This window comes from Misgurnus anguillicaudatus, unplaced genomic scaffold (assembly GCF_027580225.2).
Source record: "Misgurnus anguillicaudatus unplaced genomic scaffold, ASM2758022v2 HiC_scaffold_29, whole genome shotgun sequence".
NCBI classification, from domain to species: domain Eukaryota; kingdom Metazoa; phylum Chordata; class Actinopteri; order Cypriniformes; family Cobitidae; genus Misgurnus; species Misgurnus anguillicaudatus.
This window is the reverse complement of record NW_027395279.1, coordinates 4348644-4369009: the sequence shown is the minus strand read 5'-3', so window position 1 is coordinate 4369009 and position 20366 is coordinate 4348644. Positions and strand designations below refer to the sequence as shown.

Sequence of the window (20366 nt, the reverse complement as noted above, 5' to 3'; positions counted from 1 at the left end):
AGGATAACAGCTATTATTGCTATTATTATGAAGTGTACAAATGACTAAATGCATTACGTGTTATAAACTCATCCACGAGCATCTTTTTAGCATTGCACTGGAGTTAATGAAGAGACTCGTGACCCCATCAAAAGCATCCAAATATCCTCTATCCGTGCCTGTGATTTTCTCGGGGTTGTGTTATTGTGAGCCCTGTGGGGACATATGCAGGTGTTGAGTCAGAAGAGAGATGTTTCTCTGTTCTCATTATATGACTCACGCCCGACCTCTCTCTCTCTCTCTGCATCTTCCCTCATTTATCATCAAATGGCTCAGCTCTGACTGTAAATGAACAGCTTTGATGCTGTTACTGGTGGGTTAATTTTAAGGATTAAATCACTAAATGTTGGTTTAGAAGAGTCAGCAGTGATGGTTTGTATCTGATCTCCATCGTGATTTGTAGGATTTTAAGCATAGACTTGTGGGAAGTTTCACATAAAGACGGAAATCATCTGTAAATCCTTGTCTGTAAAACACTAACTTAAAAAATGTAATGTAAGGTGATGTGTAATAAAAACATTTTGATTTATGCATTTTACAGATGCTTGTAATAAAAGCTGCTTACAGTGTATTCAGCTATACATTTTATCCCTTAAAGGAATAGTCTACTCATTTTCAATATTAGAATATGTTATTACCTTAACTAAGAATTGTTGATACATCCCTCTATCATCTGTGTGTGTGCACGTAAGCGCTGGAGCGCACTGCGACGCTTCGATAGCATTTAGCTTAGCCCCATTCATTCAATGGTACCATTTAGAGATAAAGTTAGAAGTGACCAAACACATCAACGTTTTTCCTATTTAAGACGAGTAGTTATACGAGCAAGTTTGGTGGTACAAAATAACTCGGCGCAGTAACACCCTCCCCCTCCCATTATGAGAGTGAGAAGGGGAGCGGACTTTTCAGGCGAGTCGAAGTACTCCCAAAAGTGCTATTACGCCATAAAATATAGTTCCTCTTTTAAATCCGCTTAGAAAAGCGCTACGTTTTATTTTGTACCACCAAACTTGCTCGTATAACTACTCGTCTTAAATAGGAAAAACGTTGATGTGTTTAGTCACTTCTAACTTTATCTCTAAATGGTACCATTGAATGAACGGGGCTAAGCTAAATGCTATCGAAGCGTCACAGCGCGCTCCAGCGCTTACGTGCACGCACACAGATGATAGAGGGATGTATCAACAATTCTTAGTTAAGGTAAAAACATATTTTAATATTGAAAATGAGTAGACTATTCCTTTAAAGATTTGCGCAGAACTATAGCATTATTTTCTAAATGTTGACAAAAACTATTGCGTTGCATTAAAGGCGGAGTCCATGATGTTTGAAAGCAAATGTTGATATTTGAAATCACCTAAACAAACACGCCCCTACCCCAATAGAATCTGGACCTTCTGTTGATAGACCCGCCCCACACATACGCAACCCGGCATTTGATTTGATTTGATTGGCTATAAGTGTGTTTTGGTAGTCGGCCCGTCTTCTTTTCCAATGCGTTTTTCAAACATCGTGGACTCCGCCTTTAACTGTTATGCAACTAAAGCGTAATTTTGTTTTATCACGATTAGGGATGCACAATAATTTGCATGCAATATCATGCGCATCTCGTCAGTGAAGCCGGTTCCTTGATTAGTAGTAAATCGGCATCACCTGCTATTCAGATTGGGCGGCATTTACTACACAAAGCTGTAGTTCACTGACAGGCTGGGCCATATCGCATACATATCGCAGGCGATACGTCCGCGATAATTAATGTGAAATTGCCCTGATTGTTAGTGAACTACTGCTTTGTGTAGTAAATGCCGCCCAATCTGAATAGCAGGTGATGGCGATTTACTACTAATCACGTAAACTGACGAGATGCGCACGATATTGCATGCAAATTATCGATTCAGATGTTCCCGATCGATTCGATTTCGATTCTCGATTTAATTTTCGATTCCGGTTCTCGTGTCGGTTTTTATACTCGATTCTCAATTCATCTCAATGAATATAGATTTAATACAAATACTATATTAATAAAAAAGAACAGTGAACAGCAGTTTACAAGTGGGTAATTAATAAAAAAAAGTAAAAGCCACAAAGGTATCGTTGTCGTCTTGCTTGTGAAATCTAAAATGCTTCCATTCCTCTGACTTTTTATGTGAAGGTGGCATCAACGTCGATGAAGCACCTGAAAATGCCATTTTAAGCACTGAATGAACGAATGACAGACTCCTTGGTAACATCGGTGCAAGGCAAAAAAAGAGGGTGACATCTCGTGAAGAAGACTAGTAATTTGATTAACGTTAATCTTACGTTCAATGTTTGCAGAAAAAATATGAAAAAAAATAGATTCTGCTCATTGAGAATCGATTCTGAATCGACCACGTACAAAATTAATCGGATTAATCGAAAAATAGATTTTTTCCCCAGCCCTAGATGAGATGCGCAATGACAATCACATGAAAATTATTGCGCATCCCTCATCGTGATAAGTCATTCAAAAAATCATGGCGAAGGGTGGGTTCGACTTTTTGCGCGCAGATGCATATGACATCAAAATACAGCAAGAGCAACACATCAACTCCTGAATCGCTCTTGCTGTAATTTGATGTCATGCTTTTGTTGGTTCTTTTAACGGCATATGAGGTTGACCACACCTCTTCTGTCTTGTCCTCCAACCAAACATATCGTGCCATATTTAAAGAATGGTCATGTGACTTTTACGCATTTCAAATGTTTTCCCTTGCAGTTGTTTTTTCGAATTACCTGTAAAAAAAACACCTCACCTGAGTGTAAAACTTTTTGCGATGTATGGGAGTTTATGCTGTGGTTCAGTTGGGTGCATTTTCTATTTCAGTTTGTGCAATTTAAAGGGTAATAGAAACGCAGCTTGTGTGTGTGTTTTACGGATGCACCGAATGTTCGGCAACCAAACTATTTGGCCGAAAATAGCATAAAAGCATTTTCTCAGACACTTTGAAATGCTTCCACACTGCCGACATGTTTTCTGCATTGAATAAGCGTGCGCGCCTCTCACTCTGCGCTGGTTGCTATTTAATATAACGTCATCAAAAACTGTATTGTTTGAATCAATTTATTTGGTCTTCGCTTATTTGGTCAAACACCAATAAAGCTTTTTTTTCTATTTTCAGATGAATATTTCGGTTGTTGAACATTCAGTGCATCTCTAGTTTGTCCACTAGGATTTAAAGGAACAATATGTAGGATTGTGGCCAAAACTGGTACTGCAATCACACAACTGGTGGCCTATACACAAAATGACAACATAAACATCATTTGAGGGCTGCAACTCCACTTTTCAAATGACAATATCCTGGCTGGACCACTGTTGTCACTGATATAAGTATTTGAGATGAAAATGATTTCTTAATTTCTAGTGAAATATCAGGGCCATTTTGTGATTAATTGATATACATTTCTTAAATACTGTTCATTTAAAGCTAAGCTACCGGAACAATATTACATGCACACAAAGAATGATTTAAATTCCCTCATAAGCTATTTCAGAGCAATTTTATCAGTTTTATGTATATTTAATGAAATAGACAGACTCCTTTTTGCAAGGGTTATCTGGTTGTTAGCCATATTAAATGCTAGTGTGTTATAGTTAACAACATCTTTATAGGGAATGACAGGGTTTAAAGAGGAACAGGCCCGAGTGATTGCATACTAAAATCACAAGATTGGGACATTTTGGTAGCCACAACAAGCTGAATCAACACAAAAAGTGGCACATGTCTGCAGAAGATGCTGTGTATTCCCATACGGCAAATAAATACATTTCTCTGGGCCAAAATATGTTTTAAATATGTGCTAAATACATTTTGTAGAAAGTAAAGCTTAATTTGGAATTAGAAAATATATTTCGTTTTACCCTTCATATATTAACATATATTACAAAATTATTTTTAGGGGCAACAAATACATTTCTGATTTTAGAACCCATATGAAATTTTTTTTTGGCCAAAATATAAAAGTTTGTATAAAATGTATAAGTAAAAAAATGTATACGGGTTCCCACGGGTCCTTGAATTCCTTGAAAGTTTGTGAATCTAGGAAGTTGGGAAGTTTATGAAAATACATACATAGATACAAGTCATTGAAAGTGCTTGAATCTATTTTATGCAAGAAGTTTTCTGGGAAAAAAATCCATATTATTCCCTGTGTAGTGTAGGATAATATCATAAAAATTCTAGACTTTTCAAGCACACGTGCTAAACTGTTCACTTTAAATGCTTATATCTTCTGTCTGCGAATGTTGATTTATACCAAAATGCTTTTTTGCATAGTTGTGTTTGACACATGAAAACGTCTCGGGTTACGTATGTAACTGTTGTTCTCTGAGAAGGGAACGAGACGCTGCGTCTTCCTTGCCATACTTTCTGCGTCCCTGTAATGCCGTCTTTGGCAATATTTCAGACAGTGATATACTTCCTGGCTCTCGCGTCACCCTGTCTTTGTCATTAAGCCTCACTATTGGTTGAATTTGATATACACATTCAGACACACATACCCCTGGAGGCGTCCCCAAAGTGTCACCGCAGTGACGCAGCGCGAGTTCCCTCGAAAGGGAACTGTAACAGTGTATCTTAAAAGGTAACACGGTGTAACCTTGCGCTCTCTTGAAATGTGTCCTTGAATTTGAGGGTGTTGGACCTGGAAAGTGTGTTAAAGCCTAACCCTGTGTATACTTTTGCAGTTAAAAATATATTTAGTGTTAATCTTTTCAAGCCTGTTATGTTTACAGGTTTGTAACGTACAAAGTTTTTCTTTCAATGCAATGTTAATATAAATGCTTTAAAATATATTTCATACATTTTGAAATATATTTAACATTATATTTGAATATATATATATATTTGGAAATATTATGGAGAAATATCCTTTACCAACAGGATCAATAATTCTCTTAGTAATTTTTTGCTCGTGTTTGCATTCCCGTGTTTAAACATGCTTCTAGGTTCCTAATCATCTGGAGATGGTATAGGTTTTGTTGATCTTTAATACACAGAGAGATCAGATCTTACAGGGTACTAACATGTGTTGTTTTTCCTAAACCTGATTTACTGGCCAGTCCTGTTTTTATTTAAAATCAGTTAAAGATATAAACAGACTGTGCCACACAATAGACAGGGAGTCATGTAAGGACATCATGCAACAGGTTGAAGGAACACTTCACCAAACATTTCTGTCATTTACTGTGTTATTATGGACCACAAAAGTAAAAATGTCTGAAGTCTCTTGACAGAACGATGACCTAAATTATAAGAGAATTGTAATTTTTGGATGAACATAAGATGGTTACAGTCCTTTTGGGACACCTTTTTCTTTGTGTGTTGCTGAATTTCTAGTTTTCACTAGCTTATTGTTAGCTTTTCATAATATTAACAGACTGGACACCAGGCTGACATGGTGCAATAGATTGTAATAAATGACAAATGCTTAACATGTGTCCATGCACCATATGTTATTTATATCATGAATATATTTTAGGTGATTTCTGACTTAAATTTATTTTAAAAGTGCTATTCAAATAATAAATGAATATTCATGAAGCTCTAAATATTCCTCTGTTTGTCTTTCAGTCCGGGGCTTTGAAACAGAGGAACAGTTTGAGACGTTTGTGAAGACCGATCCACAGTCGAGCGACGTCTTGGCAGCTGTTGTGTTTGAGCACACATTCACCTCCGATGATGAGCCACTTCCCCTGCAGGTGAGATCTCGCACCCTGTACCCTAAGCACCCATGTGTTAAATATTAACATTCTTGTCTGCGACCTAAAATTGTACCTGTTTACAACCTGTCTGGTTAAAACCAGACCATTCTCAGAAGTAACTGAGTTATGGTCTGGCAAAGCTTCATAGACAAATCATTTCCAAAGAGGCGTCACCAACGGACCTCCCTCAAATGCCTCTGGGCGCAATTGGATAGACCTAAAACCAATCAGAGCGTTGAAGGGGATGACGTATGCACCACTACCACCGCTCTCGCTAAGAGCCATTTGTTTAGCCACCGAAGTTGCAAGCTGGTATATCAGACTTTTGCCGAATCCAGTCGGTAAAACAGCAATTACATCTTTTTTAGATATGAAGGCTTCGAGTGTTGTTCTTTGCTCGGGTTATAACCAAAAGGAAAAGTTGAAATCGCTTAAAACAGACGAGATAGCTGATTCAAACGAGTGATGTTTCATAGTGGCATCCATCTGTGTAATGTACAAAATCTGCTTTACCGTTGTTGCTGCGCTGTCGTCATCGTGTAAAGCCCGCCACAACGTTTCTGATTGGTGACGCGATTTCTCAGCATTAGAAATGGTCTCGAATGGCCTCTTTGCCAGACTACTTGCAGATTTGCTAAATTTGCCGGAAGTTGTCAGCGTTTTCCCAGGCATACCCCAAAATAATCTACCGTAAATTAAGCTTATTTTATTTTTATTTGATGATATTGTTTTGATGGCATTTAAGCACAGATTTACTCAGATGTTATTGTTATACTAAAAATAGGTTAACTATTAGTTTAGAGCAGTGACAATTGTGCAATTTAATTATGTCATATGTATAGATATAATTTTCTTTGCACATAACAAGCCAGATTTACTAACAGCTTGCGCCTGCACAAAACCATCTTTTGGTGTTAAAAACGATCCTGTCAAGATTTACAAAAGACGCGCAGTGAAAATGAAGCGCTGAAAAAGCTTGGAAACTGACCGTATTTCATATTTTATATATGCACGTGTATTTGAAGAGTTCGCAATAAATCCATTTCGACTAATTTCGGTAAAAACGTGTTTTCTTTACCAAGAAAGTGACAAGATGAAAACCACTATTTTCTGTTACAAATTTTCACATAGCATCTATTAAAACATAAATGTTCAAATCCATAATTTGATTTTCAAAGATTTATTATAAAAACACATTATTTTTTTTCACAAAATGCAATATATCCACAAATTGCTATAAATCTGTTGAATCAATGTATAAATGTGCATTCATCTTTGCCATGTTATATTCATTTAGTTGACTAGTGATATACACTGATTAAATAATAAACATTAATGCCATTAATCAAAACACTTACTTTGTCATATTAAGAACGCTGTCATTGCTGCTGTCATACTTGAGACGTGTCGCTGAAATTTTTCCACAGCTATCAGCTGTAAAATGTTTTGGTCCTGCTTGATTTTCGTTGGCTTCGTGTAAAATAATGGAAAGTTTTTCATAAGGTCATTGTGTTAGCATGACAGAAGCTTGATGCTGTCCTGTGAGAACAAGCAACAGCCGGCATTTTTTTTTCAGTGCCTCTCCTAATTATTCGTTATTGATGGTTTACGTTTCTCTTCTGTCACAGAAAACACAGGTTTAGAAATGCCATCAAAAGTATTATTTTGATTTTGTTTGTTTGTTGATCATGAAGTACAAGATGAGGAAAACTAGGATTCTGTGTGTACTCAACGGGCCGCCATTGTTGTTTACAATGCATGGAATGGTGCGCTGTGATTGGTTGAGCGGATTTATTGCATTCTGCAGAAAAAAAGGAGTGGCGTTTATTGTGTTTTGGGAAAAATGGAGAAAAGATAACAGAATAACATGGCGGATATCAGATTTTCTGTAAAATTAAGAATTTACTTTTAAATACTGACCTGATACAATATTGATTTTGGCGGTAACTCATTTAAAAAAAGCAGTTTAACGCGTTTTGGAACCAAACTCTTAATTTGTATTTCAGATGCAAAATTTATGGTGGAGAGTATAAATAAATTACGCAATGTCAGGGCTCCAGACTAACTTTTTTCACTAGGAGCCCCAACTGAAAATTTTAGGGGCGCAACCAGAAAATTTAGGGGCACATACCGTAAATCAACATGCTAACCAAATATTCACATTTCTATTAAGTAATATAGTGTATGACTAATAAATACTTTGATTATAAATGCAGAAAGGACAATGTGCTGTTTTTTTTTCAGATCACAAAAAAGGTAAAATTTACTGGTCGCACATGTGCGACTGGATGTAAAATTCAGTGGCACACTCTCAAATTGGTTGCAGTCTGGAGCCCTGAATGTGATATACTACTGTTTGTGTCAGTTTACTGCTATTTGCGACATTATTTAACGGCCAAGCAAAGTGTGTCTTGCATTGATTATTATGGAAACTAGATGTTGCGTCTGTGTTCTTGTCAGTAAGTCAACCGCAGATATGTCCACTTCCATCTGCACTTTTTTGTAACTGTGCTTTAACATTTAATTGCCTTGTTTTGTAATATGATTTTACCTTTGATTTTAAGGTTGAACTCTGGTTTCTGTCCAAGTTCATAATGATAACTTTTATTTAAAACAAGTGTTCCTGAAGGAAATGTTCTGTGTTTGAAGAAGTGAAAAACATTTCTTTGTCCTGCTTTTCACAGAACTGGAAAGTACAGTCTAATAGGTAAGATGTAGTTGAACATTAGTGGTCATACTAAAAATACCTTCTAAAAATATGGCCTCCAGCTCCTGCTTGTGTTTATGAACGACTAATTGTTGTAGCTCAGCCAGTTTCAGCATTTCTGTGATGTGTTTTCTACTTCTTGTGTCTAATGGAGAGATAAGATCTGTTTTTGACTTAAGATAATAGCTCTGGGATCTCGGACACGAACAGCGAGTTTCTTCCTGAGTGTTTAATGAATTTGCCTCGTCTCCATTGAGGCCCTGCTTTAAAATGGATTATGACTAATTTATACCAACTTCACAGCTCTTTAACAACATTTTGCACTTTTTAGTTTTGAGGTTTTGTTAACCAACATCCGTGAAAGCTTAATCCATGTATATGAACGTGCTGAAACATAGAAACTGTGTTTTTCACCTGGTTGACACGATGGAAAATGAGACTGTCCATTTAATAATTACATTCTTATTGGTTAATCATTCACTTAAAATATTTTCAACTTTTCACTTCTGTGCCTATTATCAAGAGCTTAAACCTCAGGATGACTCTTTCAACAATAATGTATTATAAGTTGCTTGAGATCATTTGCTAAATAACTCTTCTCTTTTGGCAGGTTGCCTATCATCTCCGTTTCTCGTACAGCCCCCGAAATGCTCCGGCTCGCGAGAAATCCGAGCTTAACCCAAACAATGATCTGGACTGGCACACCCTCAGCCTCTTCCCGCTTTTCCAGCTTCCCGGGCCCAGAGAACAACACGATCCACGTGGCGGCACTCCAGGTCAGTTAGCGCTGGTGAATTTTGGGATGAATTTCAGGTCGAAAACTGCAGTAATACCTGCTGACATATTCACTGTTGAAAGAGAAAGTCACGGGAAATATCAATGGGCATGTCCAATGATATGAATCCTGTCTGATCTTGATGTATAATGAACTGCATGGCAAAATTCAGCCTTAACTCATTCCCCGCCAGCCTTTTTTGTGATTTTTTACAAAATGCCTTCCAGGAAAATTTTCTTCTAAAAATATATAAACATACAAATATATCAAATGAAAGAACAGACCTTCTGTTTTGAAACAAACAATAAACGAACAAACAAAAATGGGAAAAGCGTTTCATCCTATCTATATTTGAAGAGTTTCGTTGCAAAACGAGATAAATCCATTTTTTTACATTTTTGTCAAAACATGTTTATTATTATGTTATCATGTTATTATTTTGTTTTACAGTGCTTTTTAGCTGTATTTTTTAAGTTATGAAGGTTTAAATCAAAACAAACCAACTGCAGTTGCATTGAAATTAATTGGAATGCACAACCAAAAAATAAGATTTCTGAACAATTAAAAAAACGGTGGTTATCTCGTTTTGCAACGAAACTCTTCATTTTTTTCCTCTGCTTATAGACTCTTAAATGTTTTTTTTAGCAAAAAGCCAAAATAATTGCATTTTTGTGAAGGAATTTTGTTATGTTGCATTCACACCAACCACGGTAGAGGCAGCAAAAACGCGTTATTCGCACGTGTTATTCGGACACTTGAAGATTTGAGTTTACTCGCTACATTCGCGCGTGAAAGCCGCACTTGAAATTCTAGTCATTCTACCGCATCTGGTGTGAACCCTGCATTAGAGATTAGATTCAATACAATTATCAAAACATTCACAGAGTTTAAAATTAGTAAAGAATTTTTTTTGCTTTTAGTTTTTTTTATAAATTGGGTAATGAATCACGGTATTACAGATAAACATAAAAACTCATCTGGAATAGGGTTGCCACGGTGACGTAATTTTCCCACCGGTTAATCAGCGCGTCACAAACTCGGTGATCCCGGTATCACCGAGTGGGAGGGGCTTATAAATGCGCATGCAGACGTGCACATTTTACTTTCACTTTTGAATTACGCAACTGTTTAAATGCATCGCTTGCGTAAGCTGCGTTAAATCGCCTATGAATTTGCATGCAATGTGAGTGCAACAGCTGGTTTACTTAAGTGCTTGAGTCAATGTGCTAGGTAATTCTCACAGAACCCGCCAATCCCAAGCAGAGCAACCGGCTACTTCTCCATAAAAGCGCTGCTTGAATGATGTGTTTATTATTTTTCTTGATGAAAAACACAACAACAAAACGATCTCGCTTATATTAAAGATCATATATGTATATTATAACAAAAACGAGCAAAGCACGCGGCTTCTGTCATCATCTGGTCAGTCAGCTCGCCTTGCAAACTCTGACAGAAATAAATGAAATCTGACACCTGCGGCTGCTCTGTGACGCTGAATTCAGACAACAGACACATTCAGTTGTAAGTGTTTGCTCTTTCTAACGAAACTAAATGATTTAATTACACGAAAATATCACAACGACGGCAAAAGACGGTGTCGTGGTGGGCAAGTGATATAACCAGTGAGAGGCTGAAGCACCGGTTATCACCGTTTCACCGACTATCGCGGCAAGCCTAATCTGGAACACGTTTTTTCATGCAAATGTTTTCTCTTAATTGACGAGATAACTCGTCAAAGTCGGGGAAAGAGTTCAGGTACATTTACATGGCATGTCTGAAGCATGACCAACAGCCAATCACAGTTGTCGCAACATATGCTCCTCTGTTCTCCGGTCTTGCATAAACGTAATTGGCTGCACTATGTTATTTGCATAAGGCGATCTGATTGGCTGTTGCACATGTTGGGAAATGTTCAACTTCTGCTGTGAGCAACTGCAGTTATGCGACGCAGGCAGATCCACAATTCAGTTCGTCAATGCACGACGTCAAAGTAAACGAGAAGCGTTAACGCTTACGCTAGGGTGGTCCTTATAATGGGTACATTTTTTTTTAATGTTCAACTCTCACCCCCTAAATGTGTTAGGATATCAATAAAAATTGTTTCTACAATATCTAGGGCAGGGGTCGGCAAGTAACTTTGGCCGCGGGCCAATATTTTTTTTAGCCAGTAGATGGCGGGCCAACTGTTGTTGGCACACTTACGTCTTATTTTGAATTAGCCTAGTATAGGCTATCTGATCTTTTGTCAAGAAACATTGTCTTTATTTCCTATTTAAAAGACGAAAGACGGCATTAAAAATTGCTAAAAACATGGTAATGGGTCTGTGTATCATTCGTTCAATCGGGTTTTTTTTTCAAATTAAAAACAAAAATGAAAAAATTTACCACCACGGGTTTTCTGATTGTGTGCTCAGATAAAAAAATGTATTACTGGATTAGACCATTTTTTTATTTAACTCCTTTATAGGCATAATATATCAATGAAATCATTTTAAACAGATCAAGTACTATAGTGGTAATATTACAGGCATTTATGCTCTCATGAAATACTCTTACAGTCCGACTTTTGAACTATTCCCTTTTTTATTCATATTTATCCGGGACACACACATACACACCTAAGGTTTAAGGAGGTCTCTGCTGGACTGTTTTTTGTCCAGCTCCGACAAGGTTCTATTCATACATTCATACATTTTGTGTTCACCCGCTTTATTTCCCGACCTGACGGGTCCGCAAAACTTAACGTCACGTTTCCAGAATCTCACATTCAAATGTCTCTAATGAAAAGAGACAGATAATTTTAAATGTTATACAAAAATTGTGTTCGTGCCAATAAAAATATTATTTTAACATTGTATTCATTGTATTTATAATGAAATATAAATAATAAATTAAATAGGACAAAGCCTCTCACTCAGATTTCTAACCAACATAAACCGAAACCATAGTTGGTTGCGGAGTTGCTGTTCAAATTGCTGAACATCCTCCTTTGCCAAATTTATAACGTTTTAAACGGAGGTAAAGATCAAAGAACTATGCGTTAGGAAAATTAATAATGGCTTTATTTTAATAGACATGTAAAACCATATTTTGGCGGATTACTTTCATTTTTTTAACGAATTTACCTGCCCATTTAGTCTTAATAATTAACGGTAAACGAACTTGACTTGCTGTTCTCAAAGGCAGGTCGAACCTTAGGTCGGGCTCGAGCCCCAAGTTCAAGTAGAAGTGTATTAGTTAAAATATTACTGCAGTAAAAGAGTTTATTTTTATCATATTTTGTAGTCGTTTCTAAAAGCCAGCAATTACTTTTCAGTAATTTGCAATGTCACGGAGTTTAACGTCTTCACGCGTGATGCATTGACATGATTTACGAGGTAAATTTGCAAATGATTCATGAAGTTATACCTCTGCAATTATTTGATCGATTGTGTTTTAGAAGTAGGCTATGCTCAAACTCTAATGACAGTTATGATCGCGGATGCGCTGGTAGAGAAAGAGAACGAGAAAAAGCGTCCCGTTAAGATAGCTATTATACGCATTTTTTTCAGGACATTCTTGCGAGCCGGTGGCAACTTGTTCACGACCGGGTGGTTGGGGACCTCTGGGCTAGAGGAAGAGTTTTGTGCAGCATTTAGTGCAAATATTTTTTTTATCAGGTAATACATATTATTTGTCAGTGTTATACGTGAATAAATAATAATGAAAAAAGTTCAAAAGTCGGACTGTAAGCGAATGAGACTTTTACAGGAAAGCATGGTTGCTATTCAAACCCTTATTAAAACCCTTATTAAAATGTAATCCGTTAGTACCTGATCTGTTTAAATTTATTTCATTGGTATATGTCTGCTAAGGTGTTCAATTAAAATTTGTCCGAACCCGTTTTCATTCTTTTTTTTATTTTTGATCTGAGCGCACATTCAGAAAACGAGTCGTTTGGACTTTAGTTCAGGAAATAAATAATAGAAAACAAGTCGTTTTTCTTTATTTTCTTTTTGGTGTTGATTTGAAAAAACGAATGAAGGAATGATACACGGGGCCATTTTTGTAAACTGTTATTGTAAAATAAAAAAGTCTGATTAAAAATAAATAAAAAAACGGACTTCAAATTAATCCGGCGGGCCAGAAAATATTGCTGGCAGGCCACTTTTGGCCCGCGGGCCGCCTGTTGCCGACCCCTGATCTAGGAGTTACTCAAAGTCTTTGGATATTTCCGAAGTCACATATTTTTGCAAGAACTGTACCATTTAAAAACGCACAACTTCAAAGGTCTTGAGCAACCTCTAAATATTAATTTGATTTTTTATTTTTACTTATTAAAACATATTGGTGGGGTGAGAGCATGAACTTTTAAAAGTTGACAAATAAGGACCACCCTAGCTTATGGACCATCTTAGCTACTTTTTTGTAATTATTTGAAAGCAAATTTATAGGGCGATATGAGATGCATTTTAGGCTTAGTCTTTAACTTTTTTTGTGTACCACTGTGATAATATCCTAACCTGTGACATAGTTGGCGGTAATAATTATTTCCATAAATGATGAAGGCTTACTCATCATCATAGGTTTGTTTATTTTCTCAGCACAAGCTGATATCATCTTTGCATGCTAGGTTACTGTAATAAAACAAATGCAATAAATTGGGCTATCGCTCTTATCTGTCTCCTCCCAAACTTGACGTGTCCTTTTACACCACTATGTACTGATTATAAAATATTATGTTATGCGCTCATGGTGCTCGCTGTGGCTGTGTGTTTGATCATCACTTGTTTTCACATTAAGCTCATGTTTGCTCTTTGATCTCATACTGAAGTCGTTTTGTCCTTGATGACTGTCAGCCTCTATTTCTGGCTCGATTTGTCAGTTTATATCGTAATTTTTGACGAAACGCCTTGTCTTTTGATATAAATGTAATCACGCTGACTGACTTTATACAGAAAGCACAAAGGGCAACACATTAAGTGTTTTGATCTGTATGGTTTGAAAGGCCGTTGAGACAGTGAGGACTTGTCATGTTTTGTGCTACAGGATGTTAGTCTTTATAGCTAGTCATTATATTGAATTAGGAGGCGATGACGCAGTGAATGCATAGCACACTTAGAAGCGGCCCTATTAAATCGTTGCCGACTACGAAATAAACCTCGACAGTCTTCATAAGCACATGTGCACAACACATACAAATGCCTTGCTGTCCAAAAATGATACTAAATGTCATGAATTTGACATTGGCATGTTGTTCAACGAATGACCTGATGGTTTAATGAGCAAAAAATTTGATTAAATGGAAATTAGATGGGATGGGAACTTTTAAGGCTACTGAATGAAATATGAAGTTTGTGCTTAGATGCATGTGAAGCATACATGGGTGATTCTCACGAAAACTTAAAATGTTAAAAATGTCAAGCATGAAAATGTAAAAATTGCTTAGATTTACTTTTTTTCCCACCAGACATTGAAAAACAAAGTCTGGAGTAAATGGGAACATTAATTTAAAAACTTTTACTTATCATTTAACACTTTTTGTAACATAATTAAAAAAATTAGTCCTAAAAAATCTCATTACCGCAACAGTCAGAAAACATCAACACTGACATATTTTCAAAATGACATGACAAACCTGAAAGAACATAATTTGGAGATTCTGCACATGCATTTAAAATCAAAGTATTATGCTTCTATTAATTAAATTAACATTTAATAAGCATCTGTTGCGGTAATGATAATCAAAATGTCGTGTAAGCATTCTGACAAGACAATATTTCAAATTAACTGTAAAAAAATGATCTTACCTGGTAGCCATCTTGAAGTAACTGGTCCATGTGCTTGGTCACTCAAAATCAAACTTTATTAAAATTCTGTATGTGTGCTTAAACTGTTCTCAAAAAGTGTTGTGGAGGATGAGAACATCAGGCATGGACACATAATTTTCCTAATTTTTCTTCATTATTATTATACATGAATATTCAGTAAATATTTTTTCTGTCATCTAAAGTAGTCTAGCAAAACATCCATTTATTTTTTTTTCTTAATATTTTTGTGTTAATTTGATTAAATTACAACATAACGCATGTTCAAACACAGCCGGACACATTGCGGTAATGAGAATTTCAGCAGAAAATGAGATAAAATTTCCAATTATAAATTCTTATGTTGAAATCACACATTGTGCAAGGTAGAACACAGTATTGTGTTAATTCTGATGCTTTTTAATGTTACTATATTACACATTTTAAAGCTAAAATCATTTCAATGGTTTCGTGAGAATCACCCACATATGATGCCATCTTTTGAATTTGAAATATACAATCAATCTGAAGTACCATCATAGTTTTTTTCTCTTTGTCTCCGGACAGGATATTTCCGCGAGGGCTTTCTGCATGTCCAGCATGCGGTGGACAAGGCCATCATGAAGGCTTTCAACAGCACGGCAGCGTCGGCCCTCCTCGACCAAACCCACGTGCGGCTCTCCCGCTTTCCCTTCCCGCCGTTCATCTATGACGTCTTTATTCTGGCCATACAGAACCAGCTGCCCTTGCTGCTTGTGCTCAGCTTCACATACACGTCTCTGAACATCGTTCGTGCGGTGGTGCAGGAGAAAGAGAGGAAGCTAAAGGTCTCGATCTATGTGCATTTTTAATGATGTACTGTATCTGTATAAGATGTAAAGGTTCCCAACCAGATCGTGCATTAAAAGAAATCCTGATGGTTGATGTTTTATGGATTTTAAATGTCACGCATGCATTACAATGCTGCATGGACGTGCAGGTAATGCACAGTGTTAATTTTATTCGCGTGTGTGTGTTTCAGGAGTACATGCGCATGATGGGTCTCAGTAACTGGCTGCATTGGAGCGCCTGGTTCCTTATGTTCTTCCTCTTCCTGTCCATCTCCATCTTCTTCGTCACTTTGCTCTGCTGTATCAAGGTTGGTGTTACACATGTCACATTACTAATGTAGCGATTGTCATTAATAAGTAAGTTATGAGGTTGGGAATCATGAACCGGTTCTACTTTTAGAGAAATGTACTGGAACTGAATGATTTTCCTGTTCGATGATTAAACATTTAGATAGTGTTAATGATTCTTGAACGTCAGCATTCTTTACCAAACGAATTTCCTGCGTTGCTATGAAATCTACAGATCCATTGCAAGACATAATGTATTATAGTCATGTTGTGCTTGCAATCGGAATTAAATATGCAGAGAGAGAAATTGACTACCATAAATTATAATCTGATCCATAAAGAAATGATTCAGATGTTATAAATAAATCAGCAAAGCAGTGCAAAAATCTGCCTGAAGCTCATCAGTTATTGGTTTAAATGAGTCTCATTTATCTGTCATTGGTTTATTATGTTGTACTTTGATCACTGAATCATTGTTCATATACAAATGTGTAGTAAAAGGCACACACAAGTTTTATTGCAATACATTTAAAATGTTTATCAAAAATAGTATAGAGACAGAGCGCAGTGCGTCATAACCTGAAAACCACGCCCACCGGGGGGAAACAATCCATCCGTCTCCATTGACTTTGTATTGCGAGAGGCCGCCTCCTTGTCATTTCTGGCTTATAATAAAAAGCAGAATAATGCCTAAAAGCTGCTGAGTGACAGGATGTACAGCTAACAAGCCAAAAAACCCAGAAATAAGTTTTTATAAGCTGTCGAGCCCAAAAAACGAGCGTTTAAAGACACAAAAGTGGATACAGGCAACTCCCACCCACTGGTGGGAAACATAGTCGTCGATTTACTTTTGTGTCTTTAAACGCTCGTTTTTTTGGGGTCGACAGCTTATAAAAACTTATTTCTGGGTTTTTTGGCTTGTTAGCTGTACACCTTGTCACACAGCAGCTTTTGGGTATTATTCTGCTTTTTGTTATAAGCCAAAGATGACAAGGAGGAAGCCTCTCGCAATACAAAGTCAATGAAGAGGTTTGGATTGCTTTTGATTTGAAACCCAAAAAAGTCCATCCATGGATTCAGGGGGTTAATAAAGGCCTTCTGATGGCAATCGATGCGATTTTGTTAGAACGCAAGTGTCTTTTGCTAGTTTCAACCCGGCGCGATTATCATTTTCATGTTTAGCCCCACATTGTTTAAATAGCAAATGCATTTGCGCCCAATTTTGCGCCCATTGGCGTTCTGGTCTGAAAACGAGGTGTGTTCAGGCGCATTGTTGGCGCGTTGCTATTTTGAGGCAACTAAAATACACCATTGACCAACAAAAACCTGCTCTAAAGTCTAAAGTCAATGGCGCAATATTGTTTTTGTTATTTAATGAAAATTTTTTCTTATAAATTGTAAAAAAAAAAAGTATGATGTTGGATATCCATACATTTACAGCAATTTAGAACCTGCTATTTTTACTTCCACGACTAAAAGAAAACGTCTTTAAAGGTTTTAAAACAAAAAATAACAATTTCAATACAAATAAAAATGACACAAATTTTTAACATCAATCTTAAACTGGGGGTCTTTTTACTCCGCTTAGTTTTTTAGTTTACATAGTCCGTCATCTAAATAGGGATTAGATATAGTGCCAGCGCAACTGGCCTTTAAAGGGGATGAGACTCTTATTGGTATATTGCACGTTACACCCAAAACACACCCATTACTCATTAGGAGAATATTAACAACTTTTTACGACTGTGTGCTCGGCGCAAATACCATTTTTCCCCTCGTTAAATTAGCAAAAGTGAAATCGGACACGCCCGTTTAGACCGTGTGCCATGCGCTTTAGACCATTCGCTTAGGGCCGATTCACACCGGTTGCGTGGCGTATCTGTTGCATGTCAGTTGCGTGGTGGCTGCGTTGCATTTTCTGTGTCTGTACATACCAGAAGCGTGCCTGATGCAGTGCTGTTGCTATAGGTGACATATATTTTGCCTGGAAATGCTTCCAAGATGCTTGCGTGTGGCGTGAAAAATAGGCGTTGATCCTATTCCTAGCATGCACGCGTTTTCGGGGCTGCTCGAGCTGTCAAACCTGCTAAAATGGGAGCCTTAATAAAAACGGACACGCCACGCAGCTGTGATGCACACGCCACGCAGCCGGTGTGAATTGGCTCTTAGATTGTTAAAATAGGGCCCCAATAGTTACAACTTTTTAAACTAAAATAACTAGCTTTGAACCTACTGACCGACACGCGTTCACACGTTTCAGCATATGAGGTAGCGTACGAGACGTAGGGCCATAGTGAAGAACAAATCAGAAGCACCAATTACTATCTTCATAAAGTGTAACCATGAAGCCATGTTGATTACTTCTGTAAAGGATGGATGGACTTTTTGGGTTTCATATCAAAAGCACCATTTACTTCCATTATAAAGCATAGAATAGCCAGGATGTTTTCTAATATAACTCCGATTGTTTTTGTCTGAAAGAATATAATCATATACATCGAGGGTGAGTAAATCATAGGGTAATTTTGTAATGTTTGGTGTGTGAACCATCCCTTTAAGTTGTATGTTATAACAACAGTCTTCAACTTCCGTCATTATAGCCATTGTGTATGATGTTTTACCATAACAGTCTTGTTTAGTTTTGCATGGGTGTTTTAATGCTAACAGGTGAGTCCAAACGGAGCAGTGTTGACCTACAGTGACCCAACGCTGGTGTTCGTCTTTCTGCTTGTGTTTGCGGTGTCCACCATCAACTTCAGCTTCATGGTCAGCGTCTTCTTCTCCAGAGGTCAGTTCTCACATCAATGCTCGATCATCATTGCATTATGTGTCTTTACGTTCATTGCATTAAGCGTTACGGCTTGTATATGCTGTATACTCTGTAATGCCCAGGATTATGTTTAAGAAAAAGCACTGAAATTTCGGTCGCGAAAATTGCATTATCGGTTTTGGGCCGAAATAAAAAATCCAGCCGAAAATGTCAACCGCGCCCCTCCCATCTGTGCGCTAGCGCTTGGGTTTCACTCACGTTAACATACATTTGGCGAATAAAGCAACGAAACACAACGTAACATTTTTATGTGGAGAGACTGTTGTGCAGTTTGGGATTCACCCTCCTTTCTCTGTGTGCGCGCTCGTTTAAGTGCCCTCAATAGTGCACATACGAGAGAGACGCGTTTAAAAAAAAACAAGCAAACATAAAATGTATAATTGTGTTATGATTCATTTAATTTGATTTCTGTACCTAATGCTAATTTCAGACCTTATTAATGTACAACTTTGTTCTTTTTTATAAATGTTTGCAATTTCTTTATTGTTTATTAGATTTTTCCCACCTGCTATTTGCTGATCCGAATAATAATCTGATCTGTGCCTCAAAAATCCATCACACACCCCTAGTAAAGTTAGTACACAGTGATAGCCATAAATGCAATTGTACTAATAATTGGCATAATAATTTCTTTCGGTGTTTCGGTTTTTCGGCCTTGGTTTCCTTTTTTTGGTTTTTGGTTTCGGCCAAGATTTTTCATTTCGGTGCATCCCTAATAATAGCATCATAATAATTTTAAACATTAATTGGCATGAAGGCTCGCTATTGGCCATATTTCCGACTATCATCACAACCCTATTCTGAGATCAACAAAGGCTGATAATGAGGAGATGGAGAGAGAGATGAGGCAGGTGAGCGAGAGGCGGTCGAGGTAACCAAGGACGTCAATAAATGTTCACGTCGAGTCATCTCAAGCAGTGAAGACACGAAGCCAGATAATGCTTTCAATTATCTGTGAGGCCCACCACGACACAAGTGTGTAAGCCGGCTGAGATGTGTGAACGTTTGAATGAAATACTCATCGCTCTTATATAAAAAAAGATTTCTACAGTAATGAGAAATTGAGGTCTGTGTGAAAGACTTTCATTTGCGCTTTATCTGTTGTTCACACGTTCAGACCAAAATAAATCTAAATGCTTTACCTCAAAGACCAAAATATTGGAAGCAGCAGCTTCACACTTTAATAACACCCAAAACTTGATTGCTTTGTAAGCTAAAAGCCATAAATGGTTAGGCGCCATAACGGTATCTAAGTACAAAAAAGACGAGGATCTGGCAACGCTGAGAGAAGCAGCGTTACAAATGCTTACAATACACAATGCCAAGACAGACGTTTATTGCAAAACATATTGCTGTTTTTTATTTTGATCAAAGCTGTGAATGATA

The 20366-nt window shown here is 37.1% G+C and overlaps 1 protein-coding gene across 1 annotated transcript in view; it reads left to right on the top strand.

Moving 5' to 3' along the window:
• LOC141362859 (phospholipid-transporting ATPase ABCA3-like) overlaps positions 1-20366 on the top strand; it is a 67961-nt gene that overhangs the window by 8123 nt on the left and 39472 nt on the right. Inside the window, exons 4-8 of the mRNA XM_073865117.1 lie at positions 5634-5761; positions 9082-9247; positions 15600-15859; positions 16054-16170; positions 18818-18938. Of these exons, the coding sequence (XP_073721218.1) occupies positions 5634-5761; positions 9082-9247; positions 15600-15859; positions 16054-16170; positions 18818-18938 (792 nt within the window). The remainder of the gene's footprint in view (positions 1-5633; positions 5762-9081; positions 9248-15599; positions 15860-16053; positions 16171-18817; positions 18939-20366) is intronic.